The following is a 19,723-nucleotide window of genomic DNA, read 5'->3' as shown; positions in this document are numbered from 1 at the left end:
GCCTCTCGGTAATAGGAAAAGGGGCTGGGCCCGGCGGCGTGGCCTAGCGGCTAAAGTCCTCACCTTGAAAGCCCCGGGATCCCATATGGGCGCCGGTTCTAATCCCGGCAGCTCCACTTCCCATCCAGCTCCCTGCTTGTGGCCTGGGAAAGCAGTTGAGGACGGCCCAATGCATTTGGGCCCTGCACCCGCATGGGAGACCTGGAAGAGGTTCCAGGTTCCCGGCTTCGGATCGGCGCGCATCAGCCCGTTGCGGATAACTTGGGAAGTGAATCATCGGACGGAAGATCTTCCTCTCTGTCTCTCCTCCTCTGTGTATATCTGGCTGTAATAAAATGAATAAATCTAAAAAAAAAAAAATAGGAAAAGGGGCTACAAAGTCGATTTGACTACTTCCTGCTGAGGAAAGGCATAGTCCCAATAAGAGGTCCCGAAGAGGTTCCATGGGCATCAGAGTATAGGGGTGGAGCAGCATCTGTGTGAAGGTGACCCATGAGATTTCAGATTTTTTTTCTTGGATGAATCTTAAGCAACAAGAGGCAATGGTTAGTAAGAGGCCTATAATTATTATTGGAGTGAATACTGGAATGAGCCAGGACATAAGTGGGGATCCCCAAATATTCAGACTAGAGTTGTTGCCTGAGTTTTATAAACTGTTGAGTCAGATGCATACTGATTGTGAATTTTTTATTCTAGTTTCTATTATGCCTGATTTGTTTATATAACAGCAACATTTCTCTTATAAAAATATGCAAGTTCCCCTTTTAATTGAGGTTAGAAGATCCAATGCTCAGTTTTATAAGGCTACTTCTGCCAATAATGTGATCTGTTGTATGAAAGGGACTGTTTAGTTAGTGGGAGGTAAAGCAGGATTATAATTAGGATTGAAGGCAGGAGAAACATCTTGACATGTAAAGGTTAGTGTGGTAGGGCCTATCAGTAAGGGTTTAGAAGGTGTTCTCGGTTATCAATACCCATAACTGAGATCTGGGAAAGACACATATGGTCAGCGTGGGCAGGCAACACAGAACGGGCAACCCCCGTGTCTACCAGGAAATGGATGGTCCCACCCACTACCTCAATGGAGACCCACGGCTCAGCCAGGGTGACGGGGGTATCCGTCCCTGGGCCCCACTAATCCTCAGCAAGTCACAAGAGTTTGGGTGTTGGCTGGGTTGGCAGGACTACTCCAGAGGAGGGTATAGCACTCCATGGAGATGGACTGCCAGACTTCCATGTTAGGCAATCCGATTTCCAATAACCCGGTCGTCTGCAGCATGGACAAGACTTAGTAGGCCTGCAAGAACCTGGGATGGGGCACTGTCGGGAACAGTGTTTTTCCTGCCCACATTTAAAGCAGGCTCCCGGTGGTGCCTGGGCTCCACGAGGCATGGCTGGCCACAGGGCAGCCATTAATGCCTGGGACTGAAGAGTCACCTTTTTCTCTAGTCTAGTCCTCGCCTGTTCAGCCGCCTCCTCACAAGTATTGTAAACTTTACAGGCCATTCTTACCAGTTCCCGGATAGGGATTAGAGGGCCATCCTTCTCCCATTTGAGTTTTCTCCAAATATCCAGGGCTGACTGGATAATGAAATGGGTCACCAAGACTGTGACCCCTGTGGAAGATTCCAGACCTAATTTTATGAGCGCGTCAGTCAACCTGCTCAGAAACAGTGCTGGATTTTTGTCCAAGTCCTTGAGTGACCTCCCGCAATTTATTAAAGTTGACCACTTTATTGGAAACTGCCTGTATGTCTACCAGGAAGTGTTGGACCATGTGGGCCACACTACAATGGCCCTGCTGGCCATCTTGATTTTCCCAGTCTGGGAGTACATCAGGGGACCACCTGAGCCCCCGATAAGAGGGTCTGGTCAATAAGACGTTGCTGGTCCACATAATCTTTGGCTGCCTGCAAGATGTGAGCCTGTTCCTCAGAGGTCAAAAGCCTGAGAAAGGTATCTGAATTCCTTCATATAGATTCTTTGAATTAGTTGAATAAGAACCCAAATGCTTTTCGATCTGCCCCAGCTACTTCACGAAGAAGATACAGGTATGCCTGCAAAGCAACCATTCATGGCAGGCTAGCTGAGACCTCGTGCAAGTGCTGCCGGGCGGGGGAGGAGTATTGGTGGAAGCAGGAGTGGGAGGGGCAGATGGAACAATGGGAGGAGGTGGGAAAGTCAAAGATGGCAGTTGAGGGGGGGGCACTGCAGGGAGAGAGGTGGAGAGAAGTGGGTTTGAAAATGGCGCTGGTGAGGAACGCTGATGTGATGTTTTTTCCAGGGGCAGTACCTGCGGATACAAAGGAGGAGGAGTCGGGTTCGAGGATGGCACCGAAGGGCTGGAAACAGAAGTGGGAGTAAAAATGCCAGCATCCAACTTATAAGGAGGGAGAATAGGGGAAGAGGGTAGTGGCTCCGGCAGAGGAGGAGGGAGAGCAGAAGAGAGCCCTAGGATTTCAGGTGGCTCAGAAAAAGTGTGGTTAGGCACTGAGTCCGAAGAATCCACCGAGGTGTGGGAAGACTTGGCCTTAGCCAGGAGGACTTGAAAGACAGCAGAAGAACAAAGGGAAGGGTGAGAACGGCCATTACATAAGGCATTCAGACCATTTGCCATTGTGATGACAGAAATTTTCCAATTCCATGAGGATATTAAAATCAAACATGCTCTCCACCAGCCACTTTGAATTATTGTCTAGCAAATACTGAGACCACTCCACAGTCAAGTAAAAAAGAAAACGCTTGCAGTGGAGGTCTCAGCCTAGTACCAAATTTTTTAAGTTGGCCAATTAATACCCCAAGGGAATCTGGGGGTCGTAGGCTGGGGTCTGTAAGTTGCCCATCCCATCCTGATCATCTCACAGCTAGTTCAAATTCGAGGAAGGCATCCCTGCCCCAAGATGCGAACCAGGCAGGGAACTTGGTCTCTGGAGGGAAGACCAGTGAATGGGACATCTCCCGAGACACTGGGGGCCTTCTTAGTACCCTGGGTGCCCAACAGAAGCAAGCCAGTGAATGGGACGTCTCCCAAGACACTGAGAGTTCAAGGAACGGAAGACCAACGTGCGCATCATTTGGACGGTCTGGATGGAGGAAAGCAGTTTCGGGACAGGAGGGGCTGGGTGGAGGATCTTACCTTCCTCACGTCTTTTGGTCCCATGGAAGGCAGAGGTCTCTTGGGGCCGGCAGCTGGAGGTTAGGGAGGGGGAAGCCTCAACCCCGCAGGTGGAGGATGACTTAACAACCCCTCTTCCCAGTCAAAAACCAATATGTAAGGTTCACAGACCACCAGGAAAAGAAAAAAGCCTTGGTCGACTGTTGACAAGAGGCCTTTATTAGGGGAAAATCTGTTCTCAGGCCTTTTCCCCACACAACGGAGAGGCAGAGAGAAAGCAGTGAGTCACGGGGAACAAAAGGCATGGACCGGGCTTGGCAGCGTGGCCTAGTGGCTAAGGTCCTCGCCTTGATCCCATATGGCTGCTGGTTCTAATCCCGGCAGCTCCACTTCCTCTCTCTCTCCTCCTCTCAGTATATCTAACTTTGTAAGAAAAAAATAAAATAAATCTTAAAAAAAAAAAAAAAGGCATGGACCAAAAAGGCGCACAAAGAAGCGTGCAGGAGGCTTGTATACCCCTCCTGACATAGCAACCAGAGTGGGTGCCACTCTGGTCCTTAATGGGAGAAGAAATAGCAGCCTGAGTGCATCATTGGTACACCAGGGCTCCATTGCCCAGGTGACACGCTGGATCTACACCGTCTCTTCTGGGTCCTGTCAGAGGTCCTAGTGATGCATCCCACCTCTGCTCACATCTGTACCACGAGAGCCTTCAGCCCTTGGAGCATGCAATGCAATGCCAAAAGTCTGGTGCATGGCCTGCCATGGCCACGCACCAGACACAGCTGGCCCTTTTTTTTTACTTTATTTTCACTGGGAAGTCAGATATATAGAGGAGAGAGACATAATAGGAAGATCTTCCGTCCTATGATTCACTCCCCAAGTGGCCGCAATGGCCAGAGCTGAGCCAATCTGAAAGCCAGGAGCCCAGAGCCTCTTCCGGGTCTCCCACAGGCAGGGTCCCAAGGCTTTGGGCCATCCTCAACTGGTTTCCCAAGCCACAAGCAGGGAGCTGGATGGGACGCAGAGCTGCCAGGATTAGAACTGGCACCAATATATGATAACAGTACATGCAAGGTGAGGACTTTAGCTGCTAGGCTACTGCACCAGGCCCAGCTGGTTCTTCAGTGACTTGAGGTTCTCATTGCTTGTGGCCTGGGAAAGCAGTCAAGGAAGGTCCAAAGCCTTGGGACTCTGCACCCATGTGGGAGATTAGGAAGAGGCTCCTGGCTCCTGGCTTTCAGAGCAGCGCAACTCCGGCCATTGCGGACACTTGGGAAGTGAATTAACAGACTGATGAGGTAGGATACCTGTGGATACCATCTACTATCATCACCGAAGGTAACCAGATTTGCTACCGAACTGACAAGATGACCGTCTGACATACACCAGTATTTTTTCATCTAGAATACTGTTTAAGAGCATTTTTATAAAAGAAAGAAAAACATTTGCTGTGCTTATGAAAACAATGAGCCACAAAGTAAGTGATTACAGAAAATACGCAAGACAGATTCTAGCCTATGGCCAAATGAAAATTACTTCAAAAAATTTATTTTTGTTGGAAAGGCAGACTTACAAAGAGAAGGAAAGATGAAGAGAAACATTTTCCATCCACTGGTTCATGTCCCAAATGGCTGCAATGGCCAGAGCTGAGTCGATCTGAAGCCAGAAGCCAAGAGCCTGGAGCCTCTTCTAGGTCTCCCATTCAGGTGCAGGGTCCGAAGGTTTTGGGCCGTCCTCCACGGTTTTCCCAGACCACACGCAGGGATCTGGTAAGAGCAGCCAGGATACAAACTGGTGCCCATATGGGGTCCCAGTGCTTGCAAAGGGAGGATTAGCCAATTGAGCCATCATGCTGATCCCCCAAACGAAAATTACTACTGGACCAGAGATGGCCTGGATAGACCCAAGACTAAGGTTTGCAATGGAATTATCAGAGAAGATTACAATGGAAATTAGATACATTCTCCCAGGTGTAGGGCTCAGTTCTGCTAAGTACCGGCAGGAAGGTAAGATCATACGGTGAACACCTGCGAGTTTCACGAGAAACAAGCTTGGTCGTTTACTTTTCTCATCCTAATAATGCAATACAGTGGTTAGCTTGGATGAATGTCAAATCTTACCACCCTCAATTATTTTAGCTTCTACAAAAACAAATCAGTAATTTGAGGTGTTGAGATATACTCCTGTGATTATGATTACAAGATTTTAATCATCAGAACTTAGCAATTAAATGTAGCATGCTTTCATAAAGATCAACCAGCCCAGAGCCATTTAAAGATGACATTTGCCAAAGCAAATCAAAAAAGGTAAAATATGCTTCTACAACTGATACACCTTGTGGATAATCACAATTCAAGCTATAAACATATCATTCAAGAATTCCTCTCCCTCTCTGATTTCATTCTCTTTCTAAATCTTATTAATATATGGGGTCCGGCATGGTAGCAGCTAAAGTCCTTGCCTTGCACGAACTGGGATTCCCATATGGGAGCTGGTTCTAATCCCGGCAGCCCTGCTTCCCATCCAGCTCCCTGCTTGTAACCTGGAAAAGCAGTCGAGGACAGCCCAAAGCCTTGGGACCCTGCATCCATGTAGGAAACACAGAAGAGGTTCCAGGCTCCTGGCTTCGGATTGGTGCAGCTCCAGCCGTTGCAGCCACTTGAGGAGTGAATCAACTGAGAGAAGATCTTCCTCTCTTTCTCTCCCCTTCTCTGTATATCTGACTTTCCAATTACAAACAACATAAATCTTTTTTTTAAATTTTTATTAATATATGAACCTGTTTCTTCTTTTATCTGGAATGTGTTTGCTTAGAAGCAGCTTAAATAAATGTCCACATATCCAAGGGTCAAATCCAAATTACCTTCCTTTAAAGTCCACTTGATCGAGCCTGTCCTCTTGCTGACAGCATGCAAACTTCCATCCAGGGTCGAGACAAACAACAACGTTTCAGGAAGTGTCACTGTGCTGGTACTTCCAAATATCTGCAGTGGGATGTGAGAAAAATCTTCACGTCAATGTGACTGCTCACCTGGGGTATGTGCAATTGCAGGGCCCCACTCCCAAAGTTAGCCTTTAAAAATTCTCCAATTTACAGATGAAAAAAGGAAACTGGGGACCCTGAATTCCCTCTTTCCAAGGACTCATGTCTAGACATCGTTGTATTAGGTCTACCAAATGAATACTATCCTCTGGTTTTTCTAGGAACTGTACCCTCATACCTGATTCCCATGAAGGCCGTGTGTGTGTATGTGTGTGTGTGTGTGCGCACACATACACACCTGTGCAGGTGACAGCTGATAAGGCTTTCCCTTTTGCAGTAAAGGCCTATTCAGCAATCCCACACTTGCAATGGAATTTTCTTTTCCTTTGTCATTATGCCACCCTGCATATTACCTAGAGGTTCCTGCATGCCTTGAATTAAAAACAACATGCTTTTATGGTAACAGTCTGCATTTTGACAAACACTATTCTTAAAATACAAGCACTATGGCTGGCTTTTAGCAGTGGCTTAACCTGCAGCACTACAATGCCAGCCCCAACACAAAATTTTAGACACAGAAGTATTCTAATAAGGTCCTATGCACTCAACAATAGAAAAATGTTGGGCCTGGCGTGGTGGCCTAGCGGCTAAAGTCCTCGCCTTGAACGTGCCAGGATCCCATATGGACGCTGGTTCTAGTCCCGGCAGCCCCGCTTCCCATCCAGCTCCCTGCTTGTGGCCTAGGAAAACAGCCGAGGACAGCCCAAAGCCTTGGGACCCCGCACCCGTGTAGGAGAGACCTGGAGGAAGTTCCTGGTTCCTGGCTTCCAATCAGTGCAGCACCAGCCAGAATTAGAAACAGTATCCATATGTGATCCTGATGAGTTCAAGGCGAGGACTTTAGCCACTAGGCCACTACGCCAGGACCCTCTCTAGTATTTTTTTTAAAAACATGAAAAGGCCCATCTTCAAATATGGTTGCTTAAATGCAATGAATTAAATATGCTTCTAGATGCTTTGTTGTGACACTGAGCACACTTGATAACTATCTGTAGCTGAACATCAAACCAAACACTACTTTACAATAGTACAGTAGCTGTGCTCACTTAGTGTGCAGCTCACCTCTCCCCACAGCAGATGAAAGAGCAACAGGCCCCACAGGTTCTCACACTGCTTTCTAGAGAGCCTGAAACCACAGGGAAGTGCTGACTCTGCCCACCGGCCTCACAGTGACTAGCTAGAATCTAACTCATTTTACAACTACTGAAATACACATTCTGGGCTTTGATAATGACTTCTAGGAAATAATCAACAGAAACACTGCAGAGGGAGAGAATGACAGTGTCAGGTAATAGAGCTTAGCCTAAAACTAAACCTCTGTTACCTAACTGATTGGTTCACAGGAACATCAGACTATTTCCACATAAACCTCCTTGAGTGAGTGATTATCCTGGGAATGCTCACCCTGAGGTCTATCACGCCTAGTAACTCAAGTCAGAGGATGTTGGGCAAAGAACTGACGTAAAACCAGTGCAATCCACTTCGCAGGATTCAGTGATAGGAGACCTTGCAGCAGCCCTACTCTGCCAGGGCTCCAACAAGAGTCTTCTTCCCATGGAAACAAATCCAAGGCCAGGACTAGATCTTGTTGTTCAGTGTTATGATTATAAAACAGTATATCATAAATTCCAATAGTTTCATTTCATAAAATCTATCACACTTCGCATTCACCACCAAAACATGGCAGCAAGCAACTATCATGGAAGAAAGGACTAAAAGGTAAGTCAGTCATCAATAATTTACTCTCAATAATCAGAATTCAGTTAGTCATTACTTGTTCTTACATTAACTATATTTCATTTTAAAATATTTTTTGAAAGATTTATTTTATTTTTATTGGGAAGTCAGATATACAGACAAGAGGAGAGACAGAGAGGCAGATCTTCCATCCATTGATTCACTCCCCAAGCAACCACAACAACCAGAGGTGAGCTGATCCAAAGCCAGGAGCCAGGAGCTCTTCCAGGTCTCCCACGCAGGTGTAGGGTCTCAGGCTTGGGTTGTCCTCGACTGTTTTCCCAGGACACAAGCAAGGAGCTGGGCAGGAAGTGAGGCAGCTGGGGTTAGAACTGGAGGCCATATGGGATCCTGGCATGTTAGAGGCAAGGACTTTAGCCTCTAGGCTATCATAAAGATATCTTTCAAAGCAATGATTTAGAACGTCATCAGTGGGCCCAGCGCAATGACTTGATTATCTAATCTTCCCCAGGCAAGGGCCAGGATCCCATATGGGTACTGGTTCATGTCCCGTATGTACAACTTGCCATCTGGGTCCCTGCATGTGGCCTGGGAAAGCAGAGGAGAGATGGCCCAAAGCCTTGGGACCCTGAACCCACATGGGAGACCTGGAGAAAATTCCTGGCTCCTGAGGTCAGATTGGCTCAGCTCCAACTGTTGCAGTCAGTTGGGGAGTGAAACATTAGATGAAAGATCTTCCTCTCTGTATATCTGATTTTCCAATAATAACAATAGCAATAAAGTTTTCAGTGACAAGAATTACAGACACAAGGAGGTAGGTGGGTATTTAAATAGAACAAATGAAATCGCCTTCAACAAAAACCTATCTACTTTTTTTCTATTGTATTTTTTTTTGAAGGGCATAGTTTACAGAGAGAATAAAGACAGAGTTCTTCTACCCAATGATTCATTCTCCAAATGCCCATAACAGTCAGAGCTGAGCCAATACGAATCTGAAAACCATGAGTTTCTTCCTGATCTCCCACGCAGGTGCAGAGTCCCAAGACTTTGAGCCATCCTCCATTGTTTCCCCATAAGCAAGGAGCTGGATGGGAAGTGGAGCAGCCGGGACACGAACTAGCAGCCAGAAGTGATGCCAGCATTGAAAGGTGGAGGATTAGCCAATTGAGTCAACACACTGTCCCCTGACTCCTGCTTTTTTTTTCCATCTCATTTCTAAAGTCAAAGTGGAAATAGTCAGGCAAAGAGGCATTTCATCCCGACTAGACATCAGCCAGCAAAGACTCAAGGCTTTCCCAAGCCATCAGCAGAGACCTGGGTTGAAAGTGGAGCAGCCAGGACATGAATCAGCAACTATATGGATGCCAGCACCACAGGTAGCAGCTTTACCTGCTTGAACACAATGCCAGCTGTATTAAATGAAAAATGCCATGTGTGTCAACAAGTCATCTCTTTGTAATTATACCAGGTACCCATTTTTCTTTAAGAGTGTATTTATTGTTATTAGAAAGTCAGATATACAGAGAGGAGGAGAGACAGAGACAAATATCTTTCATCCATTGAGTCACTCCCCAAGTGGCCACAACAGCCAGAGCTGAGCCAGTCCTAAGTCAGGAGCTTCTCTCTGGTCTCCCATGCAGGTGCAGGGTCCCAAGGCTTTGGGCATCCTCCACTGCTTTCTCAGGCCACAAGCAGGGAGCTGGATGGGAAGCAGGGCTCCCAGGATTAGAACTGGAACCCAAATGGAATCCTGGAGCCCTCAAGGCGAGGACTTTAGCTGCTAGGCTACCTTGCTGGGTCCCAGGTACTCAATTCGTAAAACCAGTGGAATATTTACTCTCAGTTTGAGGAAACTATAAACTCAAACAAAGTCTGGTTCTTTGCATTGCTGGTTCCTTTACAAAAGAACCCAATAGAAAATCATTATTCTACTGGCATTTGATCCCATGGCCTGATTCTGTGCCTAATGAGGTCCAAGAAAAACCCCAAGAATTAAGCAAAGCAGCCTAGGACTGAAATCAGCACACGTAAGTGCCTAGACCCAGGAATCCTCAACTGCCAATGCCTATGCAGAGGACGGCATGCCCAGGTGCACAAGGGGGACATGATGGTCAGCCCATTTAGGCCTGCAGAGAACTTCGAGTGCCATGTAAGAAGATGGAGAGTAGAACAAGTTAGACAACTCTCATGGCCAAGTTCTGGCAGCAAGTGTCTGAGTAAGTAGATATACTAGGGTAGCTTCTGTCAGTCATTGGGCCTTGGAAGGATTTTCTCAACATTTGAACAATGAAATCAACAGCGTCTCAGAACAATCAAGCAATACCCGTGGAACACTGTTCTCCACATTGGGGTTTCTAAGCCAACATTAAGTGGACATCCCCCAGCTCCGGGGACTGCTGTAGTTCGGCAGATGGGAGCAGACCTTTCCCCTCCCTCGCTCCCCTGCTCCAATGCAGGAAAAAAATGGAAGAAAAGGAAGATTAGAAGCATTTGTCCCATCCACCTGCCCCCATACCTCGACCCTGCCCACCATACCAGTGGTGCTCATGGGTGTGCAACCTTGTCACCCATATACACCACATAAAAACAAACTAAATTTAAAAATACGTGCCTAGATCCATTAAATACAAAGTCTGTCAAAAATAAGCAAGGCCAGATAAGAAATTATTTAATTCCTCTTGCTTTCTGAAAGGTAAAGGACAATCAGAGTAAGATCTTTTTATCTTTTAAGATTTTTATTGGAAAGTCAGATTTACAGACAGAAGGAGAGACAGACAGAAAAAATCTTTTGTCCACTGACTCACTCCCCAACTGCAACAGCAACAGCTACAGCAACCAGAGCTGAGCTGATCTGAAGCCAGGAGCCACACCCCTTCTGGATCTCTCACGTGTGTGCAGGATCCCGGGGCTTTGAGCCATCCTCAACCACTTTTCTAGGCATAAGCAAGGAGATGGATTGGAAGTGGAGCATCCAGGACACGAACCTGAAGCCAAATGGACTCCCGGTGCAAGCAAGGTGAAGATTTAGCTATTAGGCCACTGCACCAGGCCCAAAAGTAAGGTTCTTTCACCCCATTTCATTCTCCCACACACCTGTGATAGCTAGGCCTGACCCACACAAGAGCCCAGACAAAACTCAATATGAGGCACTCATGTGAGGAAGGACAAAAATCCAAGTCCTAGAGAAATCACTGACTACTTCCCAGGGTATGGAAACAGGAAACAGATAGGCCATAGAGCTGAATCTCATATCCAAATGTGCGGACCTGTTCCCAGTAACAAAGAAATCGGTGTTTTCAGTCTTTGGTCTATTTCAGTGGAATAAACATTAAGAACAGAATTAAAAGAACTGGCACTGTGGTACACTGGGTTAAGCCACAGCCTGAGACACCAGCATCCTTTATGGGTGCCAATTCAAGTCCTGGCTGCTCCAGCCTCCAGCTCTCTGATAATGTACCTAGAAAAGCAGCTGAGGATGGTCCAAATACTTGAATCCTGCACCCATGTGGCAGACCTAGAGGAAAATCCTGGCTCCTGGCTTCAGAATGACCCAGTTCTGGCTGTTGCAGCCATTTGGGGAGTGAAACAGTGGATGAAAAACTTCTCTCTGACACTCCTTTTCCCTGTAAACTCTGCCTTTCAAACAAATACATATTTTTAATTATAAGAATTTTCTTTAAAAGTAAACACTGGTAATAGTAAGATGATTTTTCTTGCTCAATTGTGTGTATGTTTTAAGGACTTCATTCTACTTCTAACTCATTCCAAATTCTGCTATACCTCATTTATCTTAGTGTAGGTCATCAGTAATCCATCAACCACAGAGTTCCTTCTAACCAATACTGACCCCTGTTTCCTAATATTAAGTCAATAAAAGCAACCATGACATTTGCTTTGGATGGGAATCAAGTATCTTTATGAGGCACATAAAGGGCAAGGTCTAACTGAACAGTGCCATGTGGTTTCTAAACTAAGCAGTGAAGAGAGCTAAACTAGTATTTGCAGCAACTCTGGGGTATGGTGTAATTAACCACCATCCAGACAGTTACAATTTTTCAGTTTGAACTATTCTTCTTTAATGGATCAGGGGGGAGGGGCGGGGGCAGGGGGCGGAGAAAGAAAGAAAGAAAACCTCGGGCTTGGCGTGATAGCCTATTGGCTAAGCCTTCACCTTGCATGCACTGGGATCCCATATGGGTGCCAGTTCATGTCCTGGCTGCTCCACTTCCCATCCAGCTTCTTGCTTGTAGCCTGGGAAGAAACAGATGATGGTCCAAAGTCTTGGGACCCTGCACCCGCATAGGAGACCCAGAAGAGGCTCCTGATTACTGGCTTTGGATCAGTTAGCTCTGGCCATTGCAGCCACTTGGGGGAGCGAATCATCGGACAGAACATCTTTCTGACTTTCCTTCTGTCTATAAATCTGACTTTCTAATGAAAATAAATAAATCTTTTCTAAAACTCCCTAGATTGATTTTCTTTTCTATTCTTATTGAAAAGGCAGGTTTACAAAGAGAAAGATGGTCAGAAAGATCTCCTATACACTGGCTCACTCCCCAAATGGCCAAAGCTGAGCTAATCTGAAGCCAGGAGCCAGGAGTTTCTTCCAGGTATCCCACGCAGGTACAAGGTCCCAAGGCTTTGGCCCATCTTCTACTGCTTTCCTAGGCCATAAACATGGACCTGGATGGGAAGTGGAGCAGTCAAGACACAATACAGTGCCTGTATGAGATACTGGAGCTTGCAAGGTGAGGATTTAGCCATTAAACTATCACACCAGTCTACTTTTTTCTTAAATGCAAAAGTATGCAATTTTTTCACAGTAAGTAGAATCCATTTTCCCCAAAACTGGTTTTGGGGCCCCAGGCTAAGTGTCTAAATTCAAGTCACTGCAGTTCTGTTTGTGTTCCTGATCACTCTGGGTGCTGGTTCTGATCCTGGCTACGCCACTTCCAATCCAGCTCCCTGCTTATGGCCTGAGAATGCAATAGAACATGGTTATGGTACTTGGTCCCCTGAATCCATGTCGGAGATTGGAAGAAGTTCCTGGCTCCTGGCTTTGGATCAATCTAGCTCCAGTCACTGTGGCCATCTGAGGAGAGAACCAGTATATGGAAGAATTCTCCTTTTCTCTGCTTTTGTAACTGTGCCTTTCAAATAAATGAATCTTAAAAGGAAAAAATGGTCTGACCTAGCCTATAAATGCATAAGGATACTGGCAGCATTACAACAACCCTAATTTGACTCCTCTGAGTGTAAATACACATGCATGGTTAAACCTGTTATTAGTAAGTCCTTATGTAGAATCCCTAAGGGGAAAAAAAAGGACTCTATAGATACCAAATGTTTCTGTCCTGGCAATAACAATTAACCTGAAGCAGTCCATTTTGTACGTTACACTAGTTAGAGTTTTCTCTGAAGGATGGAAGTGGTGTGGAAAAGGAAGAGGTCAAGACAGTATAGCAAAACAGGTTAAGTCTCTGCCCATTACAACTGCATCCCTATCAAAGCATGGGTGAGTATGGGTTGGTCCACTTCTGAACAAGCTGCCTGCTGATATGCTTGAGGCAGAAGATGACCCAAGTATCACAGGATCCTGCCACCCATATAGGAGTCCCAGATGGAGTTCCTGGCTCCTGGCTTCAGCCCAGTCCCAGACACTGCAACCATCTGGGGATGAGCCAGCAGGTGGAAGATCTTTGTCTTTCCATCTCTTTGTGTCACTCTGTCTTTCCAGTAAGTAAAGTCACTTGAAATATGAAGGTACAAAAAAAGATGAAGTAGAAAATGGATAAATGCTTTAGTTAAATTATCTACAAACAATTGTATTAATAACATAATTGCTACCTATACTGGTCATATGTTGCCAAGCTTTATGATAAAAAATAAGCATCATGAAACTCACATGCTCAGCTGGGATATCTAAACAGACTTCACAGTCTAGTCAGAGCTCCTGTGGCTTGAAGCACTTTGGAGGATAAGCCACTTCTCCAGCAGCCCAGTCCACCACACTGCTACCCTTCTCTGCCTTCCAATTAGTTGGACAGTCAGTTAATTCCATGTAACTCCACATACTACAGATCAAACACGAGAAACTGCTGCTTATGGGATATGTAATTTTCAAGATGAAATGGGCCAACGAGATCACTTTCCCCAACCCTCTAATTTCACAGGAGAAAAAAAAAATCAAGGCCCAGAGAAGTGAAATGATTTGCCCAGGGCAGCACAGATAGTTAACCATAGGCACAGGGCCGGAGCCAAGGTCTCCTCCTCCCTGTCTGGTTCTTTGCCCACGCTATCACACTATAATTTCACTACTTTAAATCACTGTTCTCTGAGAGTCATAAGCTTAAATAATTTTAACCCTGATACTCCTCTTTGAGTCCCTCTGAGGGTAGATGCAGATCAGCACTCTGTTTGATTTGAGGGTTAGCTCTTTAAAATAAGCTCTTAATGTAATTTACAGATTATCTAAAGATACCCAGGATATCAAATGGTCTTGCAAATTACATAAAAGGTTTTTTTAAAATGTTTTGGGAGCTGGCACACTGATACAACTGGCTAATCCTCTGCCTGCAAGTGCCAATACCTTATATGGTTACAGGTTCATGCCCTAGCTGCTCCACTTCCCATCCAGCTCCCTGCTTATGGCCTGGGAAAGCAGCAAAATATGATCCAAGTCTTTGGGACCTTGCGCCCGTGTGGGAGATCTGGAAGAAGCTCCTGGCTTCAGATCATCTCAGCTCTGGCCACTGAAGCCATCTGGGGAGTGAGTCAGTGGATGGAAGATCTCTCTGTTTCTGTCTCTGTCTCTCCTGTCTCTGTAAAGTTTGCCTTTCAAATAAAGATGAATTTCAAAAAAGATGCTCTCAGTGATGGTGAAGATGATGAAAAGAAGGATGAAGATATGGGCCCTGTCATTCCTTTGATGAAGCCAGTGCCAAGAAAACGTGACTGATGAACAAAATGCTTCTGAACAGCAAGAACCACTTTACCAACCATCCACCCATGAACAGACCTCACAAGGCAAACTACAACTGCTTTGCTTAGTAGGAATAAGATGCTCACAAAAAAGGAAAGAAACCCAGATATCAACTTCTCTATGTAAAAAAGATGTCCTTATTTTCAGCACAGGTTTCCATCTCTAGGCTCACCTCAGAGAGGATCTCTGCAATTCTCACACATTTAGACCGCGACAGGAAAGCATAAGAAACTGCTTGCAAGACCGTGGGCACAAGCACTCCAGCAAGGATGTGCACTGCAAACTGAGACTGAGAAGTAGGAGGAAGGCAAGAGGAACTGGGCCAGATCAAAAAAAAATGTCGCTTTCTCCAGCTTATCAGGGGGTCGCAGGAAGCAGAAGCAGGAAGGCACTGCCAACAAGGAGATACCAACCTTCGGGTTCAAGGAGGCCATCAAAAATACAACTCCCTCCTGAAAAAGGAAAAGTGGCTGTCCAGGGCAGGCAGAGCTCAGGGGATATTCTTACAGGATTTCATCTGCTGTCAACAGGCTCAAATTTCCCAAGAATCTAAAGACTTCATCCTGGTCAGCCTTTGCCTGCTCCAGAGGCTAGCCAAGTAACTTCCAACTTCTCTGGGTCCAAAGAGTGGTTCACATGGGTATCTGAATTGTGCAGCTGAGCTTCCAAATTTATTTTTTCTCTTGAAAACTAAAGAACAGTAACATCTCTCTAAATGCTAAGAAAGCAAAATAAATGTTAAGAATTTCATAAGCAAGAGTTATAAAAACATCAAGAAAGATCACACAATAAAAGAAATGAGCGATAGCCAAAGATGACATCAGAAAATAAACACAACTCAAAAACCTGATTATCTACTCTGCCACAAATCTCAACTGCTCCGTATCTCTTCATCCTGGGCAGGCAGCAGCCAAAACACAACCGCTACTGTTGAAGACAACCTGGATGGAGGAGAAAGGTTACAATATGGTTGACTGGTGGTGCGTAAGAAGGAAAACAGAACCTAACTGCCGGAAAGCATTTCACCAAATGCTATTACATTTTAAGGTCTGGGATTACATTTCAAACATCTGGAAACTCATTATGCCTCATTTTCTGATAATACTGAACAATCTGACAAATACTTGGAATTTCGTACTTGTTAGGATTTCTTTATTTGAAAAGCTGAGTTAGAGAGAGAGGGAGAGACAGAGAAAGATTTTCCATCTGCTGGTTTACCCACAAAGAGGCCACAACAGACGACACTGGCCAAAGTCAAAGCCGGGAGCCAAGAGCTTCATCTGGGTCTCCTACGTGGATGACAGGGGCCCAATCACTTAGGCTGTGCTCAGCTCCTTCCCCAGGCTATCAGCAGGGAAACGGGTAAGAACACACACACCTACGTGCGATGCTGGTGTCACAGGTGGCAGCTTTACCGGCCACATCATGAATGACAACCCCAACAAGTATTTGTTAAATGGAATACAGTAATAAACAAAAAGACAAAAAAAATTAAATACAGTGCCTGGCACAACCAGGTAACTGCTAAAAGATCAGATTCTCAGCCCTGGGCCTAGCCAGTGTACATGACATTCAAATATTTGTTCATTATTCTTTTTAAAACTCAAAAGTTTTTAAAAGCATCAAAAACCCTGGATATCCCCCACAGGCCTAGAACAAACTTAGTAGGCATTGGAGGGGGAGGGGTTGCAAACAATGCTGAAACAAGATTACATAAGACACGTAGATGTGTGTTCTGGTCTGGGTTCTGAGTGAGTCATGAAGTGTCTCGGGTCGTCAGTTTCTGATCATGTCAAGCACCAAGATGGAGCTGGCTGATGCCCCGGTGACCTAAGCCTTACAGGCCTTCATCTCCTCGAGGCTGTCCTAACGACTCTTCTAGCCCCAACACATCAAAACATGTCCAAAATCCACAGGAGAATTGAGAGAACTTATAAATCTCATTGCCTTAGAACATATTCATTTCCAATCCTGATGTTTGAACATTCCACTGCCTCCACTTATCCCAAGATATTACAACACTTGATATTATAATAACTTGATTCACTTTTACATTCAGGGTGGGGTGAAGGAAACACCACAGAAACAAACTAATGTTACATGGAACCAGAAGGCTGTCTCTCAGATACACATAGTGTTATAGATTCTGAAACTAACCATCTACCAAACCCAAGGCAGATTTTTTTTAAAGATTTATTTTATTTTTATTGGAAAGGCAGATATACAGAGGAGGAGAGACAGAGAGGAAGATCTTTCATCCATTGATTCACTCCTTAAGCAGCCGCAACAGCCGGAGCTGAGCCAATCTGAAGCCAGGAGACCAGAGCTTCTTCCAGGTCTCCTAAGGGGGTGCAGGGTCCCAAGGCTTTGGGTCGTCCTCCACTGCTTTCCCAGGCCACAAGCAGGAAGCTGGATGGGAAGCGGGACTGCCGGGATTAGAACCAGCATCCATATCGGATGCCGGCACAAGCAAGGCGAGGACTTCAGCTGCTAGGCTACCATGCTGGGCCCAAGGCAGAATTTTTTTTAAGATGTATTTATTTGAAAGCATAAAGAGACAGAACTTCCAATGCTGAATTGCTTCCCCACATGTCTGGGGTCACTGTTTAGCTCATTAAAATATAACAGTGCTTTGAAATATAATATTAGGGTACTTCAGAACTAAGAGCTAAGTTTATCAGTGTATCACCCTGCTGGACAGACCAGGAGCAGGTGGGCAGAACAACAGACTTACCCAAAGTCTCAAGGCTAGGACAGAACCCCTCATCCCTCCACTTCCCCTCACCGAAAGCTTACACTGCCATCAGAGTTTTGCACATGTCTGCACACAAGACTGTACCTACACACGACATTCTCAAACCACAACGATCAACTGCGCCTGTTCCTTAAGAAGTGCTGAACGCGAGCCCCCACCTGGGATTATTTCCCTTCACCCAAAGTTCTAACGGACACAGCCTTGGAGCTGGAAACCACACAGATCCTGAGTTAGGCACCAAGCCCCATTCCAAGGCTGTCCTCAAAAAGTGAACTCCCAATTCTACTGACATTGGTCAACCTGGGCCCAGCAGACTTAGCTCGGTCTAGCCTAATCACTGTGCTACAGAACAGTGGCTCCCTTGTTTCTAAATGAGCTAACTGGAGTCTCTGTATGACAAATCGAGAGGAGTTCAGGTGCTGAGACAACTGACATGTCATCTCTGGCGATCTACTCAACCCTCTCCATTCTGCCCTGGCTGGAAGAGCCGGTAGGAGAGGCCATAAGCCCCCGCCTGGCAGACTGATCAACACCCACCCACAGCTTCAACTGTGAAAGCGGAAGAGAGTGGCACCAACTCTGCCTTCCCTCCCCCAAATCCCCAGCCGATAGGAAAGTTGCTTTTTCAAAACAACTGCCACAAAATTGTACATACCTGCGGCATACAGTGCTATTCCAATACATGTATGTACTATATAATGATCAAATCAGGGTACTTAACATTTCTATCACCCCAAGTGTTATCATTGCTCTCTGTTGGGAACATTCAAAATCCTTTCTGCTAGTATGTCTGAAATCTACAATAAATCACTGACTGCAGTTACCCTGCTGTGCTACTGAACACTAGAACTCTCCCCTCCTACCTACCTATATGTTTGCAGCCCATCACTGGCCCCTCTCAGTTCATCCCCAGCCCTTGTCCCTTCCCAGCCTGTCATAACTACTACGACACCTCCACTTCCATGAGATTCGTTTTTATTCCCACCACCACCCTAAGGAAGGGTATATTTTTAATAAATCACAAAACTTTAGCAAATCAATATAATATTCTTTAATAAAATCACATTTTTATTAATCATATATTCTTGTAGTGTTTAACGCTCACTCTAAAAGTAACATTTAGATACCAAATCAAAACACTGTGGTTTCCAGCAGAGCAAGTCATTTTACACAAATTAACATCTTTTCAAACTGTACGATTTCTCCTTTTACAGTGCAATTCCTCATGCAAGCTGCTGAACTTTACACAGCAGCACAACAGTGTGCACTGGAGTGTGGCTCTGCTTTATCCTGGGGTTGGTCCAAAGGCACGGAGAGTTCCCATGAGTCAGAAGCTCTGCAGTCTATCTTAGGAGAATTGAGATGCTCATTTCCGACAACTCTAATTTCAGGTGATCCTTTTGACTTAGAGGCCCTTTTTATTTGGTAACAGCCACACAGTCTCATTTCAGCCTGTTACAGCAATCTTACATAAAATACAGTTGTACTTTTTGAATAGCAGACACAGAGTCCTGGAGAGCTGGGGGCCTCCTGGAGCGTACAAACTGTCGTTATCATTTCTCTAGACACACGACGGCCCCATCGGTGCCCTTATGCTGCCAGCAACTCAGTCTCGGCACTTGAAGAGGCCGTGCTTGCTGGCTGTCCTACCAGGTAACTGCTGCAGCTGATCCCTTTCGGTGATGGCGGCTTCCTGCAGCTGATCCCTTTCAGTGATGTCGGCTTTCTGAGTTATTTTCTGGGTCCTGAGGATGTGCTTTGTTGCATAAGTCTCTCGAAATCATATTTATAAATGAAATATTAATAGATTTGAATTCCATTTTTTTTTCTCTGTACAGGATCAACCACAGCATGTTCTTGCACATTATGTTCTGGTTCTTGCTGAGTCAACAAGAGCCTTCACAATGGAAGGCAGCCTTTCACTCAATGCTGAGCAACCTGTGGCTTTGGAACGTGTCTGTCCAGCACATCCACACCAACCAACCACACGCGGGCTCATTAATTTTGGGTATTTTTGTACTGCAATTGTTGCAATGGTTACCCACAGGTAGTCAGACATGTCCGAGGTCCAGCTCTTCATGGTACTGGTGGTCTGTGTGATGTCCGGCCATGACAGCAATGTATTTA

General features: G+C 45.6%; 1 protein-coding gene and 1 long non-coding RNA gene across 3 annotated transcripts in view; one reads left to right on the top strand and one right to left on the bottom strand.

Moving 5' to 3' along the window:
- Nucleotides 1-19,723, bottom strand: part of ERN1 (endoplasmic reticulum to nucleus signaling 1) — an 84,051-nt gene that overhangs the window by 50,776 nt on the left and 13,552 nt on the right. For both annotated transcript variants that reach the window (XM_004592980.2, XM_058676358.1), the window contains one exon: nt 5,982-6,102. In XM_004592980.2, coding sequence (XP_004593037.2) covers nt 5,982-6,102 — 121 coding nt within the window. Of the gene's footprint in view, nt 1-5,981; nt 6,103-19,723 lie in introns of those variants that run through there.
- On the top strand, nt 7,745-19,678 carry LOC131482416 (uncharacterized). The gene is made up of 2 exons (XR_009246976.1): nt 7,745-7,880; nt 19,435-19,678. It is a non-coding gene; the product is annotated as an uncharacterized LOC131482416 (long non-coding RNA).

This window comes from Ochotona princeps, chromosome 17 (genome assembly GCF_030435755.1).
Source record: "Ochotona princeps isolate mOchPri1 chromosome 17, mOchPri1.hap1, whole genome shotgun sequence".
Taxonomy (NCBI): Eukaryota; Metazoa; Chordata; class Mammalia; order Lagomorpha; family Ochotonidae; genus Ochotona; species Ochotona princeps.
This window is presented reverse-complemented; position numbering and strand designations above follow the sequence as displayed.